Source organism: Furipterus horrens, unplaced genomic scaffold (genome assembly GCF_987537825.1).
Source record: "Furipterus horrens unplaced genomic scaffold, mFurHor1.1.pri manual_scaffold_1, whole genome shotgun sequence".
In the NCBI taxonomy this organism is placed as follows: Eukaryota; Metazoa; Chordata; class Mammalia; order Chiroptera; family Furipteridae; genus Furipterus; species Furipterus horrens.
The window spans coordinates 45874985-45901694 of record NW_028327171.1 but is presented as its reverse complement, the minus strand read 5'-3'; the positions used below and the strand labels follow the sequence as shown (position 1 = coordinate 45901694).

Sequence of the window (26710 nt, the reverse complement as noted above, 5' to 3'; positions counted from 1 at the left end):
AGTGAATTTTTCCCCTTTTAACTCACCTGTAAGATTCTTTGCAAGATTGATGGAAGGGCAATGAATGCTGCCATGCTGTTCAGAACTTGCATGGTCAAAGATTTCAGAGCTGTTGTAATAAAATGTTGATATTCAGGTTAGTTTAAAATAAGAGTTTTTGATTTTTTCCCTACAAGTCAGTGGAAAACAGTGGATTTATATAGCTTAGAAACTTAGCTAAGCAAGGGCAGTTTGATATTTTAAAGTTAACTATTGCAAAACTACTAATATTCAAGACAAATAATGTAACTGGTGCCATGGAAAGCTTTGAATCTGAAAGATGATATCAACACTACAATATAATTTCATTAAGATATAATAATATGATACTGGGAAAATGTATCACAATGTTAATTTTTAGCAGATAAGCATTGGACAGCGGTACAGATGGACTGTGATGATCTTACCTTCGGAGCGCAGGGGAGGTGCAGCTGAACTAGACAGCTTCTGAGGGGCCATCATTGCCTCCAGTAACGGAAACCAGAGTGCCTATGATGTCAGAGCAAAACAAAGAAAAGCAAAAGTGCTCTGTTATTTTTAAGAATAAGACACAACAGCATAGAGTTTTACAGGTTGAAATGTACTCCTCACATACATTTGTTGGTGAAAATCAGAACAAGAAAAGATGGAACACTTGACTGGAAAAAGCAAAAAATAATAAAAAGCAGGGCCCATAGCTAAAACAGTTATCTTTACCATGCACCCTGGGAAAATAAGGAAACTGAAGTTAAGTAAGTTTAGACCTTAGAATTGCATTCTTTGGTGTCTCAGGAGAGGGTAGGTTTAAAGGAGTTAGGGCAGAACCTTCTGCTAGGTTATAACATACTCTGGTATAAATGCATCACTGACAAAATTAAATAACTCTATGTACCACAGAAGAAAGCAGAAAGTCCCCCACAGCTACCCTTCCCCCATTTCTCTTTCAGTTCTGTCAAGCAAGATAAATGAATAGTTTATCCAATTTTTTTATATCAGGCAATATTTTATATTTCCTTAATCATCACAGACCAATAAGTGGAAGTTTACATTATTTCGATTGACATTTCCAACCACATCATGACATAAGTTAATAGATCTCATTTACTTATTCCCATATGTACTGGGCACCGTATTAAATGTTTTACATACATTTTCTCATTTCAGTCTCCTAATAACCTTATACAGTGAGCACTACCTTCACTTGCAGTAAGTGAGTGAAGCTTAGAGAACTTAATTTGCCAAAGATCAAACTGCCAGGAAATTGGTAGTGTGACTGCAAATTCTTTGCTCTTCTTAAGCCTTAAGAAATATCTTTATCGCCAAAAGTCAAACTGATACATTTTTAAAATTTCAAACATGTTTTCTAGTTAAATAATGATTTACAAAGGTTTAAACCCAGTGTTTTAGGAGGAACCTATTCCTGTAAACATCCAGGAGGCAGAGCAGGACAAGAGTGGTTATTTACAGAAGAGGGTATGTTCTGCACCCCACAATCAGACACTGGAGAGCTCATGTGGCAATGGAGATAAGGGAGACTGTTAAGGAGACAGAGGCTGATGGTCTAGTGACTTCTCATTGAGGAACTCTTCTAGGAAGCCCTTATCTGCACCCATTTGAGGTTTGCTAAGGCCAGGGTTTTATACTGCCGACTTTTTATGTATTTCTTCAAGTACTTAAGATACTGGTTTTAACTATGTTACATATGGGCAATTCTTAATTTTATTGAAATTTTAATTTATTTTATCCAGTACTCATGAACTTTAATCTTACATTTTATTCCTTTTCTTTAAAATTGCGGTAACACTGGTTAATAACATTATATAAATTTCAAGTGTACAACTTAAAGTTCTAGGTCTGTATACTCTATTATGTGGTTACCACCAAAAGTCTAGTTTCTGTGGCCCCAGATATTTCACCTTTACCCATTTTGCCCCCACCCACTTTCCCCTTTGGTAACCTCCAATCTGTTGTCTGTATCTATCTGTTTTGTTTGCTCATTTGTTACTTTTTACTTAGCTCACCTTTTAGTTGCCTATTTTAACCTGTTTTTACAACCATATTAAAACAACTATTAAAATCCTCCAAATAAAGTATGACTTATATAAAAGCAGTCTATACTCCTTCTGATTAGTGTTTTGGGATTCTTAAGATATATTCCCAGAAGGGGTATCACTGGGTCAAACAACAGTTCCATTTTTAGTTTACTGAGGAAATTCCATACTGTTTTCCACAGTGACTGCACCAGTCTGCATTCCCACAAACCATGCTCACCAGCACTAGTTGTTTGTTGACTTATTGATGGAAGCCATTCTGGCAGGTGTGAAGTAATACCTCACTGTAGCTTTAATTTGCATCTCTCTGATGATTAGTAACGTTGAGCACTTTTTCATATGTCTAATTTGTATGTCCTCTTTGGAGAAGTGTCTATTCAAGTCCTTTGCTCATTTTCTAATTGGATTGTTTGTCTTCTTGGTGTTGAGTTGTATAAGTTCTTCATATATTTTGGAAATTAATCCCTTATTAGATGTATCATTGGCAAATATGTTCTACCATATAGTGGGTTCCCTTTCTATTTTGTTGATGATTTCTTTTGCTGTGCAAAAGCTTTTTGGTTTCCTAAAAATCCCGAAACACCAATCAGAAAGAATATATGCAACCCTATGTTCACTGCAGCATTATTTACAAAGATCTGGAAACAGCCTAGTGTCCAACAGTAAATGAGTGGATAAAAAATGCTGTGGTACATTTACACAATGGAATACTATGCAGCTATAAAAATGAAGGAACTCTTACCCTTTGCGACAACATGGTAGTCCTGGAGAATATTATGCTAAGTAAAATAAGCCAGTCAGAGAAAGACAACTATCATATGATCTCACTCATATTTGGAATCTAATGACAAAAACAAAACAAAAAAAACCCTGATGAATAAAACCAGAGGAATGGATACATGGAACAGGCTGACAGATCTCAGAGGGAAGGAGGATGGATGGGGGTGGGCACTGGAAGAGATTAACCAAAGAACATATATACATATATGCATGGCCCATGGACACAGGCAACAATGTGGAGGACTGGGCGGGGGGGGGCGGGGGTGGCAAGGAAAATGAGGGACATCTATAATAGTGTCAACAATTAAAAATAATAAAAAATTTTAAAAAGGAGTAAACAAAAAATATAGAAGTCTAGTATTTTCACAAAAACACTATTTACATAAAAACCCAACATTCAAGTATTTTTTGTTATTATGGAACTTGTTCAGAAATAAGGCAGAAACCAATTGTTGGAGATGGAGGGGCTAGAGAGTGGTGTGAGGTGTGTGTGTCTAAGAGAGGGAGAGACAGACAGACTTCCTTTATAGACAGACTTCTCTTACACGGAGCCAGAAAATGGCATAATTATAATCTTAGAGAAGTGAAAATTTCAAAAAATAGAAAGAGATCTAACATCTAGTATCTTTATTACACAAATTCCAACTCAGAGACTTTTTGACAAAAAATAAATTAATTTCCCTTTTGCCACATCAAAAGAAGCCTTATTCCTGTCTCTGATTAAGAGACACAGAGTTCAAATAAAATCAGAATAATCCCTAGAGTTCTGTAGGCATGGATTTCGTATATAATTCTACCATTAATATGTGTGAATCTGGACATATTTCAACTTATGTGAACCTAAATAGCTCTATTTACAAAACATAATTGTCATTTTTTTCTTAAAATTTCCATAAGAAGAGGAATATGAAATAGATGGTAGAGAGGAGATGGGTTGAAAAATAAAAAAAGGCTTAGTATCAAATACATATAAACATAGCTTGAAAAATTTCATCCTTTAGTGTTTTCCTATGAAAATATAACCATGTCCAAATATGGTTATTAGCTAACCACAGATATTGAAAATAAAAATTTAGATAAAAATATCATGGCAAAAGAACTGGTGTAAAGCCCACTGTTCATCTGAATAAAGATTAAACAACCATGGGAATTATGGATTCAGAAAAGAATGTGTTATTAACCTTAATAAGGTAAAATAACACAACTAATTAAAATTAAGATGGCTAGAGAACAGAGGTTAGAAGTATGAGTTCATATAAATTTCCTCACAGGCTTGGAATCATAGCTATTATAAAAACTGAAATGTAACCATAAACAATTCCAACCTATTACAGTTTAGATTTTTTTAAACTTCAGAGATTTATTAAGAGATAGTATGGTGAAGAAATATTTGAAATTCAGCAATTCCTCAGTTTTACATATACTTTTCAAATGAGATTGAGTTCTACATTTCTAAAAGGAAATATTATTTTATCCTATAACATAATTTCTTAAAATTATGTTAACCTAGGCAGATAAAAAATATCTAGAGTGATATTTACCAAATGATAATGATGATTATTTCTGGGTGATAAGATAGACACAATGTAATTTTTTTATTATTATTATTTTTGTCCTCATCCAAAGACATGTATATCAATTTTTAGAGAGATGGGGAGGGAGAGAGAGTGGGGAGAGAAACATCAATGTGAGAAAGAAACATCAATCGGTTGTCTGACACGCTATTGACTGGGGACTGAACCCGCAATCCAGGCATGTGCCCTGACTGGGAATTAAACTCACAGCCTTTTGGTTTATGGGACAATACTCCAACCAACTGAGTCACACCAGGCAGGCCAAGGTAATTTTTTTAAATTTCCTTCTGTGTAACTTACTGTATTGCAGAATTAAAAAAAAAAAGATAGGTATGTATCTTTCACATATACCCAAAGTGTTTTTTAATAAAGAAAAAAATAGCATATTATGTAAATGTCCTTGTTATACACAATTAATATTCTAGTTTTCAAAATGTATGACCTTAAAAAATCCTTGACAAAAATGTAAAGAAGTTTACCCATCTCATAAGAATGAAAAACATACCAAGTTTATTATTTCCATTTAAATATATATGGCTAACTATACATGAAACGTATACAATGCTTTTCATTTCAGAAAACCAGTAGTGGAAAGAGGCCAGGGGGTGTTGGGTCAGAGGCTACACACAGCCTAGAGGGACAGGCATCAGAAGAGTCATGCTGTATCATGCTGCCAACTTTACTTCTTAAAACTACTGCAGAATTCAGCTGTCAAGTCACATCTCGACCCCTTAGATTCTGCTTCACTGCTGTAACTCCCACCTGCACAGGTGCTCAACTCCTTCTCCTTCGGTTTTGTATTCTCCCTTCTGCAGTCTGGAATCTGCTACAGCAGTGCTTCCAAACCTTGGCTGCACAGTAGAATCACATGGGAAGCTTTAAAACATATTGATGGCTGGGTCACAGCCACAGAGACTTTAATTTAATTGATCTGGGGTGCAACCTGAGTGCTGGGATTTTTCAAAGCTCCCCGGGTGGCTCTAATGTACAGCCAAGGTTGAGATCGACTATATCATAACCTTCTTTGACCTTTTCCAGCTTTCTCTGCATCTCTGGGGGTTTTCCTCCGGTTCTTCACACTCACTTTCATCCATGGGGAATGGGAGAGATGATAAATGATGACACATCCACGATACCACTAAACGGAATCCACAAAATCTCAGTTCAAACAGAACAAGAACATCTAGTATTCACACACTTACTAAGTTCTGGAACACAGCCAAATCTAAGAATATAAAGCCTTTTGTGAGAACAAAGAGGACAGGCACTCCCTCCTAGTAACTTTGGGAGTCATGCTCCTGGGAGCACTAAACAGTGATTAAAATCAGCTGAGTTAAACTCACATAGCTGAAAGGCAATGGAAATAGAATTAATTCCTAGTTTCAGCCCAGAACAGACTTTTTAATGCCTAAGTAGTCATTTTCCTACCTCTCTTTGCTGCTGGTTCAAATTATGTGAATTTCGCTGGCAAAGGGCAATTGTCTCTACCATGGTATCTTCAACATCCTTCAACGAGGGATCCTCTTTGGTATCTAGATTCAGAAAAATTGTTACTATCACTTAAGAATATACTAATGATAATCTCAGAGCTTCTGTAAAAAATTAGAATTTTTTCTCTGTACACCCATGTTTTTTTCTATTATATAATCATCTCTGAGAACTGATACCAAGATTTAGTAGATTAAAAAAATAGATGATTCTGTGCCAACAGTTTTTCATATCAATGTTTGACATTCACAGGACATATAAAGCACATCAAACTTAGCATTTTAATATGCTTTAGCCGTGGAAAATCACCAACCACCTGTTTATAGATTAGAGAAATTATCTTTCACCTTTCTTGCTCTATCATTTCTTCCTCTATATCTTAAATATGAGTGTTCCTCCAAGATACTATTTTAGGCCCTTTCCTTTTCATTTTTCAATAATTTCAGCCACTTTTGTGGCTGTAACCCTCATATCCTTGCTAATAACTTTCAAATATACAACACCAGCCCTATTCCTTTCATAATCTACAGGTTGAATTTTCAACAGACTCTAAAGACATCTATATCTACATTTATGTCCTTCAATCACCTTGAACTTTATATGTGCAAAACCCAAGCCATTTTTCTCATTTTAAATCTACTCTTACCTCTACATTTTCAAATTGTTAATGAAACCATCATCTTTAAGTCAACCTGTTTATAAATCTTTCATTATTTTTGACACTTCCCTCTTGTTTACCCACACATCCAAATAAATTGCCAATTTTGTGAATTCTACTTCCATACTCTCATATACCCACTCCTTTTACCCTGGCGGAGCTCTTCATCACCAAAGTCATTTGCACTATTTAACAGTCTCTTAAGCTTTTGATGTAAATCTTGCCTCCCTCACTTCTTTTTATAGTTTTCTTAAGCACAAGTACAAACACAGTAAGAACCCATCCACAAATACCAGCAAAGATTTCTAATTTTAAAACTAGAACGTAGTAAACCTCTGACCGTAACTATACGTAGTAAACATTCTGGCTCATCTTCTTACACTCTCTTACAGGACCAGATTATTCTTACTCCCTGAGGTGCTGGCCAGGCACTTGCATGATCACGTTCTCCTCAGCCTATAAGGCCCTTTCCTTGCTTTTCGCCTTGCAAACTCTTATTGATCATTCCAATCTTAATTACTTCAAAGGTCATATCTTCCACAAAAGTATCTTTGATTCATCAGTTATAAATAGTTCTTAAATTTTCCACAATCCTTTGCCACTCTTACTGTCGTCGGCGGCGGCGGCAGCCGTCCGTCTCGAGAGACGATGGCGTAGCTTCTTGAGAGTCTATCTGCACCGCCGAGAATGGCTGTGCAGTCCGACTCGGGAGTGACAATCCCTGCCGCACTTGTTACAGGTGAAGGCAGATGGCTGTTGTTGCTGCTGTTGACGCTGCTTCCGCCTCGATCTTTTCTGGGCCGCCTCCTCGTTGCGCGCAGCCTCTGCGCGGGACGTACCTTGTCTGACCGCGAGCCTCCAGGCTAGGCGGTCGTCTGCTTGAACTTCCCATGTGTTGAGATTGATGGAGCATTGTGTCATGTCCTTTTTGCAGATGTCTTTGAACCGCAGTTTTGGGCGCCCTGTCATCCTCTTGCCTTCTGCTAGCTCGCCGTAGAGGAGGTCTTTGGGGATACGGCCTGCATCCATTCTTTTGACATGGCCGAGCCACCTGAGGCGTCTCTCGCTGAGAACTGCATGCAAACTGCTCATATTGGCTCGCTTCAGCACCTCGGTGTTGGGGACCTTATCCTGCCAGGCGACATGCAGGACGCGTCGCAGGCACCTCATGTGGAAGCTGTTGAGTTTCCTTTCGTGCCTTGCGTAGGTGGTCCACGTCTCGCTGCCATAGAGGAGAGTGCTGAGTACGCAGGCTTGGTAGATGCGCAGTCTGGTTTTCTCAGTGAGGCTGGAATTGTTCCACGCTCGCCGGTTCAGTCTGGCCATAACTGTGGCTGCCCTGGCGATTCTCCGGTTGACCTCCAAGTCGACTGACAGAGAGCTCGAGATGGTGGACCCGAGGTAAGTGAAGTCATTGACAACCTCCAGGGTGTACCCGTCGATGGTGATGCATGGGGGAGTCCCCGTGCCTTGAGCCATAACATTCGTCTTCGTCAGGCTGATGGCTAGTCCGAACTCCTTGCATGCGTGGGAAAGGCAAGTGACTAGCTGCTGGAGTCCCTCTTCAGAGTGTGATGTCAAAGCTGCGTCGTCGGCGAAGAGCATCTCACGGATGAGCACCTCTTTGACTTTGTTCTTGGCTCGTAGACGGGCCAGGTTGTAGAGCTTGCCATCGGATCTGGTGTGAATGAAGACACCCTCGCTGCAGTCCTTAAAGGCGTATTGGAGGAGCATGGAGAAGAAGATTCCGAACAGCGTAGGCGCGAGGACGCAGCCCTGCTTTACTCCGCTGCTGACTGGGAAGGCCTCAGAGGTTGCGCCGTTGTAGGACACCGTGCTGTGCATGTTGTCGTGAAAGGACATGACCACAGCAAGCAGATGTGGTGGACAGCCAATCTTCCGTAGCAAGCTGAAGAGACCGCTTCGACTGACCAGATCAAATGCCTTCGTAAGGTCGATAAAGGCGAGGTAGAGTGGTTTATGCTGCTCGTGACACTTCTCCTGCAGCTGGCGTAGGGAGAAGATCATGTCCACTGTTGAACGGCCAGCTCTGAAGCCACACTGGGACTCTGGGTAGACGCGGGAAGCAAGGGTCTGCAGGCGGGCAAGAGCGACCCGGGCAAATACTTTGCCGACGACGCTGAGGAGAGAGATGCCCCGGTAGTTGTTGCAGTCGCTGCGGTCTCCTTTGTTCTTGTACATGGTGATAATGTTGGCATCTCTCATATCCTGGGGGATATAACCCTCCTTCCAGCAGCGACAGAGTAGATGGTGGAGCGGCTGTAGCAGGACTGGTTTCCCGCTCTTTAGGATTTCTGGAGGGATTCCGTCGCTTCCTGGTGCTTTCCCGCAAGCGAGGCGGTCGATGGCTTTGCTGAGCTCTGCCGCAGTAGGTGGGGTGTCTAGCTCCTCCATGACTGGTAGGTCTCAGATGGCGTTAAGAGCAGTGTTTGTTACGGTGTTCTTCGTTGCGTACAGCTCGAGGTAGTGCTCGGTCCACCGCCGCATTTGCTGTTCCTGGTCAGTGATGACCTCACCTGTCTTGGACTTAAGGGGGGCGATCTTGGAGGGGATTGGGCCTGTTGCCTTCTTGATACCCTCATACATTCCTCGTGTGTTGCCTATATCGGCGGCTTCCTGAATGCTTCTGCACAGGTTTAGCCAATAGGTGTTGGTACAGTGGCGGGCGGTCTTCTGGACTTTGTTCCTGGCAGCCCGTAGAGCTTGAAGTGTACTGGGAGTGGGCGTGACCTTGTAAGCCAGTAGGGCCTTCCTCTTAGCCTCGATCACGGGTTCCATTTCTTCCCAGTGAGCCTCGTACCAGTCAGCGTTCTTCCGCTCTTTCTTCCCGTAAGCAATAATGGCAGAGTTGTATATGGCGTCGCGGAGACGTGGCCAATTGGATTCGATAATGTCATCTGCCGCCACTCCCTCGCCGAGTGCATCTTCCATCTTGTTGATGAATTGCTGGGTCTTAACTGGGTTGCTGGCACAACTGGTGTTGATGCGTGGGCGACCCTTCATCTTGAAGTGGTGCAACCTCTTCGGCATTATGCGCACCTTGCTTACCACGAGGGCATGGTCCGTGTCGCAGTCTGCACTGTGGTAGCTGCGGGTGAGGAGGGTGCTGCCAATATCCGTTCTTCTGGTGATGACGAGGTCAAGCTGGTGCCAATGGCGGGAGCGGGGGTGCCTCCATGACACCTGGTGGATCTCTTTGCACTTGAAGAATGTGTTTGTCACGCACAGGCCGTGGTGACACGAAAGCTCAAGCAGTCGCTGACCATTCTCATTGATCTTTCCTCTCCCAAAGTTTCCAAGGCAGGTGGGCCAGGCCATGTGGTCGGCTCCTACTCTTGCGTTGAAGTCTCCAAGGAGATAGAGAGCGTTACTTCTGGGGATCTTGGATAACGCTTCGTCCAGTGCATGGTAGAACTGTTCTTTCTCTTCGATGGTGGCGCAGAGGGTTGGGGCGTATGCGCTAAGAATGCTGACTGGGCCGAAAGTTGTTGACAATCGGAGGGTAAGTAATCTCTCTGTGCCTCCTGTGGGTGGCTCTATGGAGTTAACAAGCATGTTCTTCACAGCAAACCCAACACCGTGCTGTCTTGGTTGGTCCGGAGACTTCCCTTGCCAGTAGAAGGTGTAGTTGGTTTCTCTGATAGTTCCGTTGTCGGCCAACCGGGTCTCCTGTAGAGCCGCAATGTCGATGTTTAGTCGTGCCAGTTCCCTATCGATGACAGCGGTTTTCCTGGCACCCTTGATCCACGGAAGGTCTGCAGTAAGTCCGGGGCACATGGTCCTGATGTTCCAGCTAGCGAGGCGAAGAGCCGGAGGCTTCTTTCTTGTTGTTTGCTTGGAATTAACTGGTGCGGGTGTTTTGTGGCCCACTTTTCGAGAGGCGCCTCTCTGATCCCCACGCACCCAGTGGGGCAGGCGAGCCATGGCGAGACGGCACCTAATTGGCTGGGGCTGCCCAGCTTGAGGCGGGCGGTAGCTGTCCAGTGAGGTGCGATGACCTCTCCCACCGTCAGAGGAGACCCCTGGCGCTCGTTTCCTTCGCCAATCGGATGAGCTTATAACCGGTATCTGTCTCCTCCCGTGTTGAGTCGACATCTTGCGATGACGCTGGAGTGTCCTCTCCAGTGAAACTGAAGCTACAGAGCCTGGGCAGGATGATATGGAGGGTCTGCTGTTGCCCATGCAGCAGACCCCCCCTCTCTTCGCAGCTGAAGGGTCCAAGGGAAAGACAAAGTCAATACAGCTTGGCTTCAGGTGCGCCGCAGGAGTTGCCGGTGTTGACTACAATGTCAAACCGCCTTAGGGATTCTACTTGCACTACAGGTTTTAATTTACATGTCTGTCTCCCTCACAACACTATAGTTCCTTGGGTGAGGACCGTGTTTTATCCATCTGTGTATAACCCATAAGAACTAGCAGGATGTATTGCAATTAGAAATCCTCCAAAATTCTTAAGCATACTGTCAAAATTGAATCTGAAAGTAAATGATAAACATGAGACTACTACTGAGAAATTGATCTTCATGGGAATTCAAGGAGCTGACTTTTCTAGACATATCACCTGCAAATTATTGTAGTGATTTGAGAAAATAATTTGCAAAAATTATTCCCATAACACTAAATTGAAAAACACATAATGCAACAAACCTAACATAGTAAAATTCACACATACAGACAGTACAAAAATAGTAATTAAATGTTTAGTTGGACTCAATATGGAAAAGTCAACCAAGTGTTTACTAAGGTTCCAAAAATAAATAATTTACAGAGAATTATCATACCAATATTTAGGGGAATACAGAGAAGGAAAACTCTGATTCCAAAAAACCTCCGCTGCCTTGCGGCATACCTCTTCAGGGGAAAGGCTAAGGGAGTAAACCCCGACAGAAAATCCGGAGCCGGAGTCCCTAAGGCAGTTTGACGTTGTAGTCAACACCGGCAACTCCTGCGGCGCACCTGAAGCCAAGCTGTATTGACTCCGTCTTTCCCTTGGACCCTTCAGCTGCGAAGAGAGGGGGGGGTCTGCTGCATGGGCAACAGCAGACCCTCCATATCACCCTGCCCAGGCTCTGTAGCTTCAGCTCCACTGGAGAGGACACTCCGGCGTCATCGCAAGATGTCGATTCAACACGGGAGGAGACAGATACCGTGTCGCTCCTGAGTCGGACTGCACAGCCATTCTCGGCGGTGCAGATAGACTCTTAAGAAGCTACACCATCATCTCTCGAGACGGACGGCTGCCGACGATTTAGGGGAATATGTGGGCCAAGGGGCCCAAGAAGTGTGTTGGTGCATTGAAGAGGTAGGACAATCTAAAAATTATCCATCAAGTGATTTCTCTGAACTCTGGGAGGGCTATTTTGAAAATGTCAAGTAATAGGAAAACAAATAATCTAATTCAAAAGTGGGCAAAGGACTTAAATAGACATTTTTTCCCCCCAGAGGAGATATACAAATGGCAATAAGCACATGGAAAAGATGTTCAACATCACTAATCATTAGGGAATTTCCAACCCTACCCATTAGGATGGCTACTATCAAGAAAACAGAAAATAACAATTGTTGCTGAGGATGTGGAGAAATTGAAACCCCTGTGTACTGTTGGTGGAAATGTAAAATAATATAGCTACTATGGAACTCACGATGATGGTTTCTCAAAAAATTAAAAATAAGACTACCATTTAATCTAGCAATCCCACTTCTGGGTATATACCAGAAGATATGAAAGCAAGGCTTGAAAAGATATTTGTACACCTATGTTCACAGCAGCATTACTTACTGATTAGATGCTCTCTTCCTTGTTGTTATTCAGCACAGTAATTTTTAATACATTAGTTATGTACTTCATTTATAATAACCAAATAATAAGTACAGAAATGTAACAAAAAAAAATCAATACCAGTGAAGGGTGCCTAATTTTCTATATACTGAACTCCACTGACAATTAACACCACAAAGCCACATAGTTTAAATGTTTTCCTATTATGAGCCCTTGAAAACAAGTTAAAATTGGGATTAATTTTAAAGTGGATAAACAGTGATTATGCAGAAAAATATAATTATTAATAAATGCAGTTAATATATAACATCTTTCAAAACATGGGGTAAATAAAAAAGAAATTGTAAATTACACTTAAGAACTTACTTTCACCTTGCTGAATTATCTCTTGAAGTTTGCTTTGTAGTCTCTAGGAGGCAAAAGGAACACTTTAATTTCCAATCCACAAAATAATTAAATTGACATATTTCACAGGAAAAACCCAGGAAACAACGAAGTTATTAAGAATAGGCCCTGTCAATCAGAAGAGAATTCTGGTATATGTAGAAAGCACAGCTGGCAGTCCTGGACGGGATCCATTTCTGCTTCTGTTGTGCTACCCACATAGCCATCATTGACATTCCTGAGGCACAGTAATGAGGATTAGAATTTACTCATGTTTTGGATAAGGGAATTAAAAGTCACAGCAGGTTATGAGAAAAAGGGGTGCATGAGAAAAAAGGACATGGCAAGTCGATCCCCATAGCATGCAACACAGCCTTCAATGCGAAATGTCCTAAATAAAGACAGTTGTAGTGGCCACTGCTCTACTGAATTCCAGTTCCTCAGATACTGATATTGCAAAGGCCTCTCAATATACACTGAAGCTGACTTTAATATACCCCTTCTACCAAAAATTCCCTCCTTTTCTTGAGGTCCCTTACAAGTAAATGTTAGACAAAAATCATAGAATCATCATTATCCACTCCCTATTATTCGTCCTATACTGTATTCAAATCATAAGTTCTCAAATTCATATCCCCCTCTCTCTCCACCACCACCATCACACCCAGCTCTGGCTCTCAAGACATTATGCTAAGTGTAATAACCCTGAAGACATTATGCTCAGTGTAAGAAGCCGGACCCCAAAGGACAAATACTGTATGATTCCACTTATGTGAGGTGTCTAGAGTACTCAAGTTCATAGACTTTAAAAGTAGAATGGTGGTTTCCAGGGGCTGGGCAGGAGGGAGGAGCAGGGAGTAATTGTGTAACAGGTCTGCGAGAAGTTGAAAAAATTCTGGAGATGGATTGTGGTGATGGTTGCACAGCAATGTAAATATACTTAATGCCACTGAAATGGTAAATTTCGTGTTATGTGTATGTTACAACAACTAAAAGAATGAAAAACTTTTTTTTTCAAAAACTGATAGAACACCAAACTGCTGGTGAGAATGTGAAGCAAACAAAACACTCATACATTATTGGTAGGACATAAAATGCTACAACCACTTTGGAAAGAGGTCTGATGATGTTTTATAAAACTAAACCTATATCTATCTGGTGACCCAGCAATTCACTCCTTGGTATTGACTCCAGGGAAATGAAAACATTTGTGTACAAGAGTGATTATAGCAGCTTTACTTGTAATAGCCAAAAACTAGAACTCACCCAGGTGTCAATCAATACCAGAATGGATAAACTGTGGTATATTCATACAATTATATAGTAAGGGAAAAATACTGATACATTCAATGACAGAGAAAAATCTCAAAACCATTATGCTGAATGCAAGAGGAATTATACAATAAAACCTATTGAATGATTCCATGACTATGAATGAACAGAGCAGACAAAACTAATCCATGGTGGAAGAAAAAGCAGAAGAGAGGTTATCTCTGGGGGAATGGAAGTGGGAACTGACTGGGAAGGAGCATGAGAACTTTCTGGGGTGAAGGTAATGCTCTCTATCTTGTTAAGGACTAGGGTTACACAGGTAAATGCATTTGTCACAATAAATCAAATGGTACTTTTAAGACTTGTGCATTTTGTTGCATGTAAATTCTACTTTAAGAAAGTGCCACAAAGAAATACTGAACTGTGGGCAACCTCTCCTCATGGTTCAAGGAACTGTGGCCCCAGCCAGAGCATGACTGCTGCCAGCATTCTGGCCCTGCTTGTCTCTAAGTCTCAACATAAGGCTGCGTGTGGAACATGATTGACAACCACTCAGAGGGTTGCCATGGGAATTCGATCAAAGGATGCTCATTATGCTCATTATATTTTAGAACTTGCTCTGCTTTCCTTATCAGTAATGTAACATAAACAATCTCTAGCAAGGAGTATATGAAACCTTGCATCTGGTCAAGATGTTTTATGGACCCTGACACAGACTGGTCACTGTGACCCCTGTACTGGTATGTGTAATCTGTTACTGTCAAACACCTAATGGCTATTGACGATTTATGAATTTTAGCCTTATATCTCTCGGATGTATCCTCCTCAATAAAAGGCATAAGGGATGAAGGTTTGGCTGCTGGTCTCCACTAGAGAGGCAGTCATCTTCCTTCCCCCAGACATAACAAAGTGTCCTGGGTAAAAAGTTTGTTCCGCTGTGGTCACGAAGCCTCTGCTGGACAAGGCAACTTCCAACTGAGCCTAGGGTATGTGTGGCACCTCCACCATACTGAACTCTAGTCAATGACATGGATGATAAAACTATTGAGGTAAAATGTACCACTGCCTGCAACTTACTTTGAAAGATAAGAAATTAAGATGGATTGATGAAAATTTACACAATGTTATACGTTAGTTATATTTCAAAAAAGAGATAGACTAATGAACGGAGGCAGAAAGAAACATGACAAAGCAAATATATTAAAATGTTACCTTTAGCATTATTAAGAAGGCACCATGAATATCTCCTTTCTTTTCTAATAGATAGGCAGTGACTTCATGAAGTTGATACTTCTGAGTAATCTAGGAAAGAAGAAAAGATAAAGATTTTTATTTATGAATCTTGTTTGTGAAGTGAGAAGATCTTATTAAGAATGAAAAAACCACATGAAATAAAGAATTTATACCTTGGTAGTATGTTACTTTACAGTAAAATATGCAACTACTTGACTTTTTGTCTTATAGTACCATATCTTGGTTTAGTCAGGAGCAAGAAAAAAGAAAGGCAGAAATAATATCTTAACAAGTTAACAGATCAAATGAGAAAAAATGTGATTATTTCAATAAATGCAGAAAAACTATTTGATAAAATTCAGTACCCATTTTTGAAAAAACAAAAACAATACAAAACACTCTTAGCCATACTGGAAATGGAACTCTCTTAACTTAATAAAAATTATCTATCAAAATCTTACGATAAACATATTTAATGTAAAATGTTAGACACATTCCCTTTTAAATTAGGAATAAGGCAAGAATGTATACTATCACTGCTTTTATTCAAAATATCCTAGAGCTCCTAGACATCTGATAAGAGAAAGAAAAAAGTATAAGATTGGAAAGGAAAAAAAAACAACTACCATTATTCTTAGAAAATATATTGTCATAAAAAACCTAGGAACTATTGAATAAAAAGGAATTCAGCCTTGTTGCCAGACACAAAACAATGTACAAAAATTAATAACATATAGCAGTATAATCGATAAAAAATGTCATTTCAAAAATTTCCTTTCAAAATGTTAACAAAAGTGTAAGTACCTAGGAACAAATTTACGAAAATATGTGCAAGAATCTTATGTAAAATATTACATAAATAATACCAAAGAGCACAAAAGGCATTTTAGAAAAATAACCATGTTTCTGAATGTGAAGACAATACCCTAAGATGTCAGTCTTCCCTGAATTAACCTATAAATTCAATGTATTCTCTTCATCAAAATTCCAGAAGAATGCCCCCACCCCAAAGGAACCTGACAGTTTGATTCTTAAATTGATATGGAATAGTAACGGGTAAATGTAACCAAAGAATTTTTAAGAAAAAGAATGAGGAGGAAAGACTCTTCTTTCAAATAAGAAGCCTTATTTTAAACCTATACTAATTAAAGTATGTGGTATGGGCATAGAAAAAGACAAAGGAAGAGAACAGAATCCACAAACAGATCCTTGTACATTTGGAAGTTTGGTGTATGACAGTATGGCATTATAAATGAGTAAGGAAAGTACAATAAAATGTCACATGGGCCATTAGCCATCCACATGAAAAAATATATATATACATATAAATCCCTGTCTTGATCTGTTTACAGAAATATATTCCAGATGGATTAAAAGCCTAAATGTAAAAAGCTAACCTATAAAATTCATAAAAGAGAATATCCTTTATGCCTTCAAAGTCAAAAGGAAATAAGACTGATACACAAAAAATTCAGCATTAGGGGAAAAGACTGATAAATTAAAAAGAAGTCACTAAAAACCAAGTTAAAAGATATGCCGTAAGAGAGTGGAAGAAGAAATCCCCAACATACAAAATCAGTCAAGGGTTAGAGATCTAGAAATTAAAAAGAACACCAAGAAATCAGTAAGAGAAGAACAAAAACCCAGTAGAAAAATGATATGAATAACTGAGTGAAAAGAAAATCCAAAGGGTCATTAAAATGGAAGGATATTCAATTGTCATGAATAATCAATGATACCCTTCCCACTGGCAAAAATTATGTCTAAAAATAGTAGGAATTAGCCAGGATGTGGAAAAATAGCAAATATCAAACATGGATGATGAGACTAGAAACAAACAGGAACTCAGCTTTGTAATATTAATAGAATCAAACTACTCTGCTTCCAAAGAATTCCATTTCCAGGAGTATTGATTACTTAGAGAAACCTGATGGCTAATGTAGCACTGTTTATAATGGCAAAAGACTGGAAACAATCTGAACGTCTATGAATAGGGAAATATATAAACTGTGGCATATTCATTCAATGGACTATTACATGACTATTAAAATGAATGAACTATATCTACATGTATAAAAATTGATTAAAAAATTAATGAGAAATAAATTTGCAATAGGGTATATACTGTATGATACCATTAATACAAATTTTAAAAACATATAAAACTGCATCTTGTATTTTACAGGTAGTACATACAGGGTGAGGAAAAAGTAGGTTTACAATTGTGAGTATGTGAAACAGAGTTTATTCTTGTATTATTATTTACTAATTATTGTATTATTTTCCATATGAACAACTGTAAAGCTACTTTTGCCCCACCTTGTATATATGAAAGATAGTCAACATGGATGGGAAGGATTAACTTTCCATCTTCAGTTTGGTGGTGACCTCAGGGAAGAGAGGGGACGTGACAAATAAAAGGTGCTTTATTTCTAAAACAAAACAACAAAAACAGCAGAACAACAAATATCTGAAGCCAGTATGGCAAAATATTAACATTTATAATACTGGCTTGGTGGGTGCATATGTATTTGATATTATTTCTGCACATTTCTACATACTTGAAGTATTGCATAATTTAAAAAATTTTAAGTGTGGGCAGTTCAGGAGGTGGAGGCAGAAAATACAGGTTACTGTTTAATGAATATTGACAGTAAAAGAAAGGAGATATAATGCTGACTTAAATTTTAAACAGGGAACATGCTAGGCTCTTACAGTAGACTAGAATATGTGTATATGTGTAGTATATACATGTTCCTTTTCATTCGGAACAGGTGAAATAAGGGAGGAGAATAAAGGCAATGACTGTGCTAAAGCTACTGAGTTTACTGAATAAGAGGGCTAGGTAACCACCAGCGCCTGAAAATAGCAGCTTGGCTTTTTCCTTTTAATATTTTTACTGTATTCCTTTTTATATTTTATCATGTTGGCCAGAATGTCTGCGGAGCTTGATTCATAACAATGATGGGCATGTGTGTTTCTGACTTTACTAGAATATGAGTCACATGAAAGCAGTTTTAGTGTCACAGCAACAAAAAGCCTGCACTATGGAGCCAGACTATCTGGATTCAATCTCAGGGGCTACCACTTCCTAGCTGTGAACTTAGGTAAGTAATTTAATATCTGAGTCTCCCTTTGCTCATTTGTAAAATGGTGAATGATTAGGAAAAGTGTACTCTTGTTTTCCCTACATTATTATATTGGTCTTACCTGGATAGTTTCTTCTAGGCGGTAGCCCTCAACGACTTGCAATGTCTCTATAACTTGGTTTGGGTTGAACTGACACAAGAGCTCAATGAACTGCTCTGTGATACACGGAGATATCTGCAGCAACTCTTGATTTACATGAATACCTTCCCTGAAAACGTAGAGGCAAAAGAGTAGCATCATTTAATCACATCTATAATTAAGGCTACAGGTACAAAGCATGTCATCTTAAACCAAGACTACCTTTTGGTCATGAATTAAAAATCTCACTGTTGCTTAGATCATTAGGGTCAACAGTATTGTATTGTAAATCAGGGGTGCCCAATCCTCGGGGTGCAGACCTCTATCAGTCAGTGGCCTCTTAGGAACCTGGGCTGCGAGGGAAGCTTGCCTGAGCTCCGCCTCCTGTCCCACACCCCTAAGCGTAGGAGGTGAGCGGAGGTGAGCAAGTGAAGCTCCTGCGACCCACTCCTGTCCTCTGCTCCTTCTGAGCTCCTTCTCCTGTTCCACCACCCTCCCACCCCGCCCGGGCCTTGAGGACCACTGCTCTAAATCACAATATTTCCCCATTTACATTGATTAAATAGGTGATTTGTAGTGAAAGCTCCATACAAAAAGTTACACTGTTGCTCTTAACGGAAACAGATCGCCCAATTCAGTTTAAACAACTTGATTTGTACCAGTCTCAACAGCTGTCTACTATGCTCCTCTCATAGCACCAATCACACCATGTTGCAATTACTTCTTTAATTATGTCTTTTCAAAAAGGCTATAAGCTCTGCAAGGGTAGGTACCAGGTTGTCTTCTCACTAATGAATTCTCAAAGCCTACAACAATGTACTTTTACTGAGCAGATTTATTATGTACCAACACTGTGCTAATTTTTATAGCCATTAAAGTTAGCAGTGGGTATATGGCAAAGCAGGGAGCTGACAGATGACTAACAGGAAGAGCTTTGAGAAATGGATACAAGTTGTATTTATGAGCAAGACTGATAAGCAACAGCCAGAAACGGATGTAAATTCACTAATGCTACAGTTTACTTATTAAAGTTTTGATTAGGTTGATGTTGCCTAATCATTTCCCAGCAGACACATTATTTCCCTCACAAATGAATGCATCAAAATCTGTTCATTTGGGTGATTTGCTTGGTTTGATTTGTATGCACATCTTCATTATTTGTAAAGGGTTTTGCCAATAAATGTCTGGAAAGAATTAAATACTGTGATTTATCGGCAGATGCTTATGTCTAATCTTAATGTGCTCCATAGCCTTGCATTTATAAGACATATTAACAAAAGTATGATGCAGATAAAATATTAACACCACCTACAATATGGTGTAAACATCCAGAACGTACACTGGTTCACCTTACTGTCCAGAAACGCTGGTTAGCATTCCCTTTTCTCTTTTACCTAATGGTGTTCTATTGAGACACAACCTTCATCCCACCTAGAGAACTATCATCATGCCCCTGGGTTTATCACGTGCACCTTCTACTTTCGTCACGTACACCTTTCTGACAAGATTTACTACTTGCCATATCTGATTTTGTTGCCCTAGTCCTTGTGATTTTCACCCTTCTATTTTATATTTGGTTTCCTCCATCTGAGGGTAGTCCAATTTACTATTTCCAGTCAGTGAAGTTCAACTTAATGTACATTTATTGAGCATCAGTTTCTCATGTGCTAGGGCTGTACTAATCCCGGGGATGCAACGATGACTGTAACAGTCTTTGTTCTCAAAGTCTGTAGTGCAGTTGGCCACAAACACTTAATAGATAATTTTCAAGTTATGTGGCAGTAACACTGTGGTGGTGGTTTACCGAGGGAATAGTCACTTAACAAATTCCTGCATTAAAAACAGTTGTGAAATAAAACAATAACAACAGAAATAGAAAACTTCACTTTGGGGATTTACAGCCAATTTGAGAAGATATCAAATTAGCCCATTAGTGAGTACAGAAAGCCTCAAGCAGCAGAACTCAATCACCCAACTGCTGGTCAAGAGTGAGTATCACAAAGCTCTTAATTTGGGAAAGACTTCTTGTGTCTAAATATATTTCCTCCTGTAACTAAAACCTCTTACTAGTAAAAAGAAATGCTATTTATCATTTACATCCTCACTTAAAGAAAAGCATCGTGGCCTGAACTAATCCTTTCTATTCTTTTGCTAATAACTTTCTTGTCCCACACAGTTTGTAGCAATAAAAACCTTCCATTTTGTACAACTTCATGAGCACCTCTCTATTTACTAGATGGGATGCTCCTGATTCAAAATTGTTTAATAAAGCCAATTAGATCTCCCAATTTGCTCAGTTTTTGTTCTTTTAACAAGGGCAAATGAACCTTAAGCTATCTACATCTCTCCATGTCCTCTCGCTATCATTCAGTCACACACAAACAGTACGTGCGCTGAAGGGGTTAAGAAGAGGCCTCGACAAGATATGCTACTTTGGTGTGTAGATTATTGTGAGCTGAAGACAACTGAGACCCTGCAGGCTCAAGAGAAATTTTCACTTTCCCTTAAAGAATTTAAAGTGGAACCTTGCCCACATAAGAGTGATTACCTATTTATATGACAGGGCAAATATCTAATTATTGAACATCTGCTCTTCTTGACATTCTGTAAATTCCCCTCCTCCCATGTAAAGCCCCAGATGCCTTACTTCATTCCTTAGCTCATGGTGTCACAGATACCTCAGTTCACCTTTCTGTCTCAAACCTGTCATGTAAGATTTGACTCCTATATTTGTGAAGCTCCCATACATACATATACAATTAAATTTGGTTATTTTATCTTGTTAATCTGTCTCATGTAGACAGAGAACCTAGAAGGGTAGAAGAAAATTTCTCCCTCCCAACAGTACATACTATTTAATGTTATGTATTTTTGTTAGTTTAGCATTATTTTTACATTTACATAGCCATGTTTGCCAATGAGGTATTCAATTATGCTCATATACCTTAGTGTTTATTTAGCCATCTCCTTCATCCACTTTTTAAAAGTTTTTCTCACTATATAAATGCTAACATGGATATTTGAGTATTAATTACTTTTTCTTTCAAAGTATTTCCTTAAAATATATTTTCCAAAATGAAATCACTGGATCAAAGCACATGGATAACTTTTAAGTTCTTAATATATAAAGGTAAATTGCTCTCAAGGAAACAAAGTGGACTAAGAGGAAGGAAAACATATTCAAAGAGGGGAATGACAGTGTGTGGTGTATCTTATGAACAATTAGTTCAGTACGGCTGCAGAACAAAGGGGAAAAGAGAAAAGTCAGAATGAGAAAATGAAGCTCGATATGCCTGAATCAGATCAAGAAGGGCCTGTACACCGTGAGGAATTTAAATTTTACCTTGAATAATGGAAACTGAAAGAATTGTGAGAAGGGGAGAGGGGACATTACCATTATTTGTGTTTGAAAATGGAACTAGAATTAGGATGGCTGGTCAGGAGACCAGCAAGAGAGACCAGGAGAGAGATTCAACTTAAATCCATGTTTTGTTCCTTGGCAAAGTCACTCATTCTCTTAGCAATGTTCAATTTTTACTATATTTTGATTAAAGACTTAGAAATATAATCCAACATTTTATATGGTTTTATTTTCCTATGAGAAAACCATACCATATATTTCAGAAGTCTCCAGGACATTGTTAACAAAGGCTAAATTGACATTACCAAGGAAATCATACTGAGGAAAATACTGTGAATATAAATATACTTGCACATTCTCCTCATTTCTTATGAAGTTTATAGCCTCACAGAAACCACCAGTGTCCTTGTGTATTATCCTTCAAGCATTCCCACTGCACAAAAGACCTGCATCTGGGTGTAAATATGTCAGAACTCCTGTGAGAATTCTTGGCCAGCAGGAAGGCACACAGGGAGTGGGGGTGGGGGTGGGGCTTTATGGAGCAGCTGTCCCCAAGAAGGGATTTAGGGGAAGATACAAATCCTTTCTCTCCCAAACTCTGGCCACAATTCAAGCAAATAATTTGCTACTGGACGATTAAGCCCCACCTCCTCCCCTCAAAACTATCTAATCTTTCTACATACAGATGTTACTAATATCTTTGTAGGCCAATCAATTTACTGAGGACATTATTTACATAGCGAAGATAAGTTAAAGAAATTGAATAAAGAAAACAGAAATATAGTATACATAAGAATTCACCTAGATGGTTTGTTCCTTTACAAGTGCTGTTGACAAAATAAAAAGCTACCTCTTCAAAAACAACTCAGTGAATACATGTAAATGTTAAATCAAAACTGCATACACACAAGAATGATGATTCTATTAACTCAGATTTTCAGGGCAAGAACAAAAACAGCAGTATTTTGATATGACACATAAGCAGTCCCCATCTCAAAATAACTGTTTTCTTTCATTTTCTCTACTCTCCAGAATGCTTCTATAAGAGCTTCATGGGGAGGATAAATCTGGACGTTTAAAAAAATCCTATTGCTTAAGCAGAACAAAAAGGAAAGAATTAAAGGCAAAAATAGTCTCAAGTTGTCTGCCAGGGAAAACTGCCAGGCAGGGCCAGTCTACTTATTCTTACTGTTCTTTTGTCCCTACTGTGAATGAAAAAGGGCTTCTGTAATAACTCTGATTAGTTCAAGAGCCTGAAAGTAACCTCACAGGGTGATCTGATCATAAATTCCTGGGTATTCGCGCTCCAGGCCTATAATTTCTTTACTAAAAGGTCTTAAGCAAGTTCTGTCCATGTTCTGGTGCATTAGGTTAACACACCTTCAAAATGCCACAGTAATCACCCTCAAGGGAGGTGTGACCATCCTCTGGGGAGTACCCAATCTTGTTAAGGACCCTGTAACCCAGTCATAGAGATTTCCCCACCTTGCCTTTTCCCTCCTTCAGGTAATCTTCCTTACAGTTTCCTCCTTTATTCCAAATGTATAAAAAGAAGTGCAAAACTGTCATTCATTGAAGCCTTTGAGATCTGGCACCTGTTGTCAGTTTTGACTTAAATAAACTCATAAAAATTCTCCACAGGTTTGGACAGTCTTATGTCTACACTAAATATATTTTTCCATACTGTAATCCCTTGGTTTTCAGTCTCCCCAGTACCTCACAAGACTCTAATCTTTCCTTCATGTTAGTCAACAAGCATACCCATTTTAAAAAGCTGAACTGGGATGGGAAATCAGGCATTCAGAGCCTAATGTAAACGAGTCTATACTACCCTGGGTATTAGAAAAGTATTTTTTCATCAGTGTGTATGCTTCATTGTATTCATATGTTACTTGTGTATTCTCACTGTAAAAGTGTCACATAATACAGAAATTGACAAAATAATCTGAGTTTTGAATGGGGCGTCATGGAAGGAGATAACTTTTGATTTAAAATATCTGTATACCTAGGACAATACAACGGAGTGTGCTTATGAAGTGGAGAGCCTCAAACAGTCTGTGTACCCTGCACCCCGGGAAAGAAGGGAGTAAAGTGGGAGGAGGCAGAGTTCAAAGGACACCAAAGACAAACTTCCTATAATCAGAACTCTGCTAAGGCTAGTTCAGGAAGCTACTCCTCCTTACTGCATCTGCACTCAACCTTCTTAACCTCGGTCCTCTCCCTCAATTCAGAATTCAATATATCACTAGTGACAGGATTCAGGACATGCTACCCCAAAATATGCTATCTTGGCATAGTGAATATTTTAAACTAAAGGAATCTGAGAGATGGCGGGTACAGAAAGAACTCTGACCTTCCTCCTTCACCCCAAAGCAGATCATAAAACTTTCACCTGAGAGTGCTCTCCCTGGACCTGGAGGAAAGGAGCATGCTTATCCCTGAAGAGGGAGGAACACTGAGAGGAATCCAAACAAACAGGCCTTGCTCAGTTTCCTCAGTACTGAATATTATCTTTAGCTCATATCCTTTGGCCCTGTCACATTTTTCCATGACTTTGTACTCTCCATCAAATCTGGAAAAACACTCCGGTTTAGCTGCTCCTGTGTCGTGTGAAACTTATACTAAGTAAATTTGTATGCTTTTTTCTTCTTAATCTGTCTTTTTTACAGAAGCCCAGCCAAGAACCTAGATGGGAAGAAGGAAAATATTTTTTCCCTCCGCCCCAACCCTTAACCCTCAATATAAATATATGTAGTATTATATATTTACATTGCAGGGTAAACAGGCTTTTATGGGTTAATCTGAGAACTATCATTTAAAATGCTCTTAATAACCCTGGCACGTGTGGCTCAGTTGGTTGGAGCGTTGTCCCATAATTGAAGGGATGCAGGTTCGATTCCCAGCCAGGGCACATGCCTGGGTTGTGGGTTCAATCCCTAGTCCAGGTATGTATGGGAAGGCAGCCAACTGATGCTTCTCTCTCGCATTCATGTTTCTCTCTCTCTCTCTTCCTCTCTAATAGCAACGAAAGAACATCCTCCAGTGAGGATTTTTAAAAAAACATCTAAAATGCTCTTTAAATAAAAATAATTATGTTGAAATGCCAAATTTCAATATAATCCAATTTACACATGAATTTAGAGCATAATCTAAATTGACACCTGTCTTCTATATAAGACATAAAGTAAAAGGATAAAATACAATGAATTCTGGATTGGGATGCTCAAAGCAGAACACTTTGTCTTTGACCTCTTGGAGATAGATCAATATGTAAGAGAATTCTTTTTAAAGGTGGAACTAAAGTATTAGTCTTATTAATTGTGCTGAAGAAAATAAAAATACCTATAGTGCTTGTTAAAACAGACTTTATTTGGACTATCATGGTAGGTATAGGGACTATTGCAATGGAGTTTTGACAGTAGGGGAGAGACTAGACTCCACACCAAATACAGGGACAAGTGGGGATCTATAGCTGGGGTAGGGTCAGGGGTGAGGAGGTAGTCAGGAGCTGAAAATTTACTAAGATTGTGGGGTAATCTTTGCTAGGCTGACTTAATAGGATTCTTGCTGAAGGCAGGCCAGAGTGCTCAGATATTACATGGTGTGGGGGAGAGGAAGAAGAAGTTGGACAGCTATTTTGGGTGATTGGATAGCCAGGGTGGGGGATTCTTACTAAAACTAGACTCTACAGGAATAGAGATGAAAGCCTAAGGTCAGACCCAGTCAAGTAGAAGCCTCAGAGGGACCCAAGAACAGTTTTGTCAAGGGGAGAATCTCTGTCACCTCTTCATTTCTGCTGAGCTGAAGTAAAGCTGGCGATTTGGCTGTTGTCAAAAGTGAGGACACTGCAGGTCATGTTGCTTTTTGAGGAGAGGTAAGAAAGGGCTGTGGGTCCACTAGTTCTCTCTGAAGCAGGTAAGAGAGGACCTTGTAGCAAAATTGATATGACAGAAAGGAAGAATGTGTGACAAGCTAATTTAATTATCCTGGGTTAGGGTTAATTCAGGGAGAAAAAGCAGAACAAGTAAATGTAAAATTATTTGTGGTTTGCTAGTGAACAAAACAACTTTTACAATACCCTTGAAGGGATTTACCTAACCAATATTTTTCACATCTAGGTGTAGGTAATAACAGAGCAAGACTTTCCATGGAAGACCTCTGAAACTCTTGTGATGTGACATGCTTTATTACTGTGAGGTTTAAGTTAAGGAGTGGTTGCCAAGATCAGCACAAATGACTATATATTTATATTACCTAATAGTTTTCTTTTTAATTAAAAGACGTAGGATTTGGTCACCATTGACTTCTCTATCTTTGTTACATGTGAGAAAAGACCAAGTTTAAAGCTAAACCTTTTTTGTCCTTCCAGCTTGAGTGTCTCCAGATAGGACGGTTGGGGAAAAAGAACTTGGTTAAAATACATGATCCTAGGAGATGAGGAGTCAAATCCAAAGAGAATATATCTGACACTGGGGGAAACACAGGAGAGGAAACAGAAGGGATTTTGCCATGGGAAAAGGGTACTCGGGCCCCAGAGAAAGGCTCAGAACCGAGGCAGAGCGCCTTCTTGCTCTCCCACTAGCTCAGTCCTCTGGCCTTCTCTCAGCCTCATCCCCAGCTCTTCCCCTCCTTTTCCAGCTCTGCCTTCCCTCCTACCCTGCAACTCTAATTCTATGATATCTTCATCAGTTAATTCTAGGAGCAGACCAGGCCCTGAACTGGCTCTCAGAGAAATACAAATGATTAATAGAAAATTCTTTTAAAATCTAGCTTCAGTAATATTCTGAGAACAAGAAATTAAAACAGATATTTGGAAAAGGTCCTGAACTGGGATGCAGGAGAAAACGTAGTCAGATTGCTTTT

General features: G+C 39.5%; 1 protein-coding gene across 1 annotated transcript in view; it reads right to left on the bottom strand.

The window, feature by feature from the left end:
• VPS8 (VPS8 subunit of CORVET complex) overlaps positions 1–26710 on the bottom strand; it is a 265592-nt gene that overhangs the window by 79578 nt on the left and 159304 nt on the right. Inside the window, exons 36-41 of the mRNA XM_090275034.1 lie at positions 18469–18616; positions 15238–15327; positions 12736–12778; positions 5852–5955; positions 447–528; positions 27–109 (exon numbers count right to left, since the gene is read on the bottom strand). Of these exons, the coding sequence (XP_090131160.1) occupies positions 27–109; positions 447–528; positions 5852–5955; positions 12736–12778; positions 15238–15327; positions 18469–18616 (550 nt within the window). The remainder of the gene's footprint in view (positions 1–26; positions 110–446; positions 529–5851; positions 5956–12735; positions 12779–15237; positions 15328–18468; positions 18617–26710) is intronic.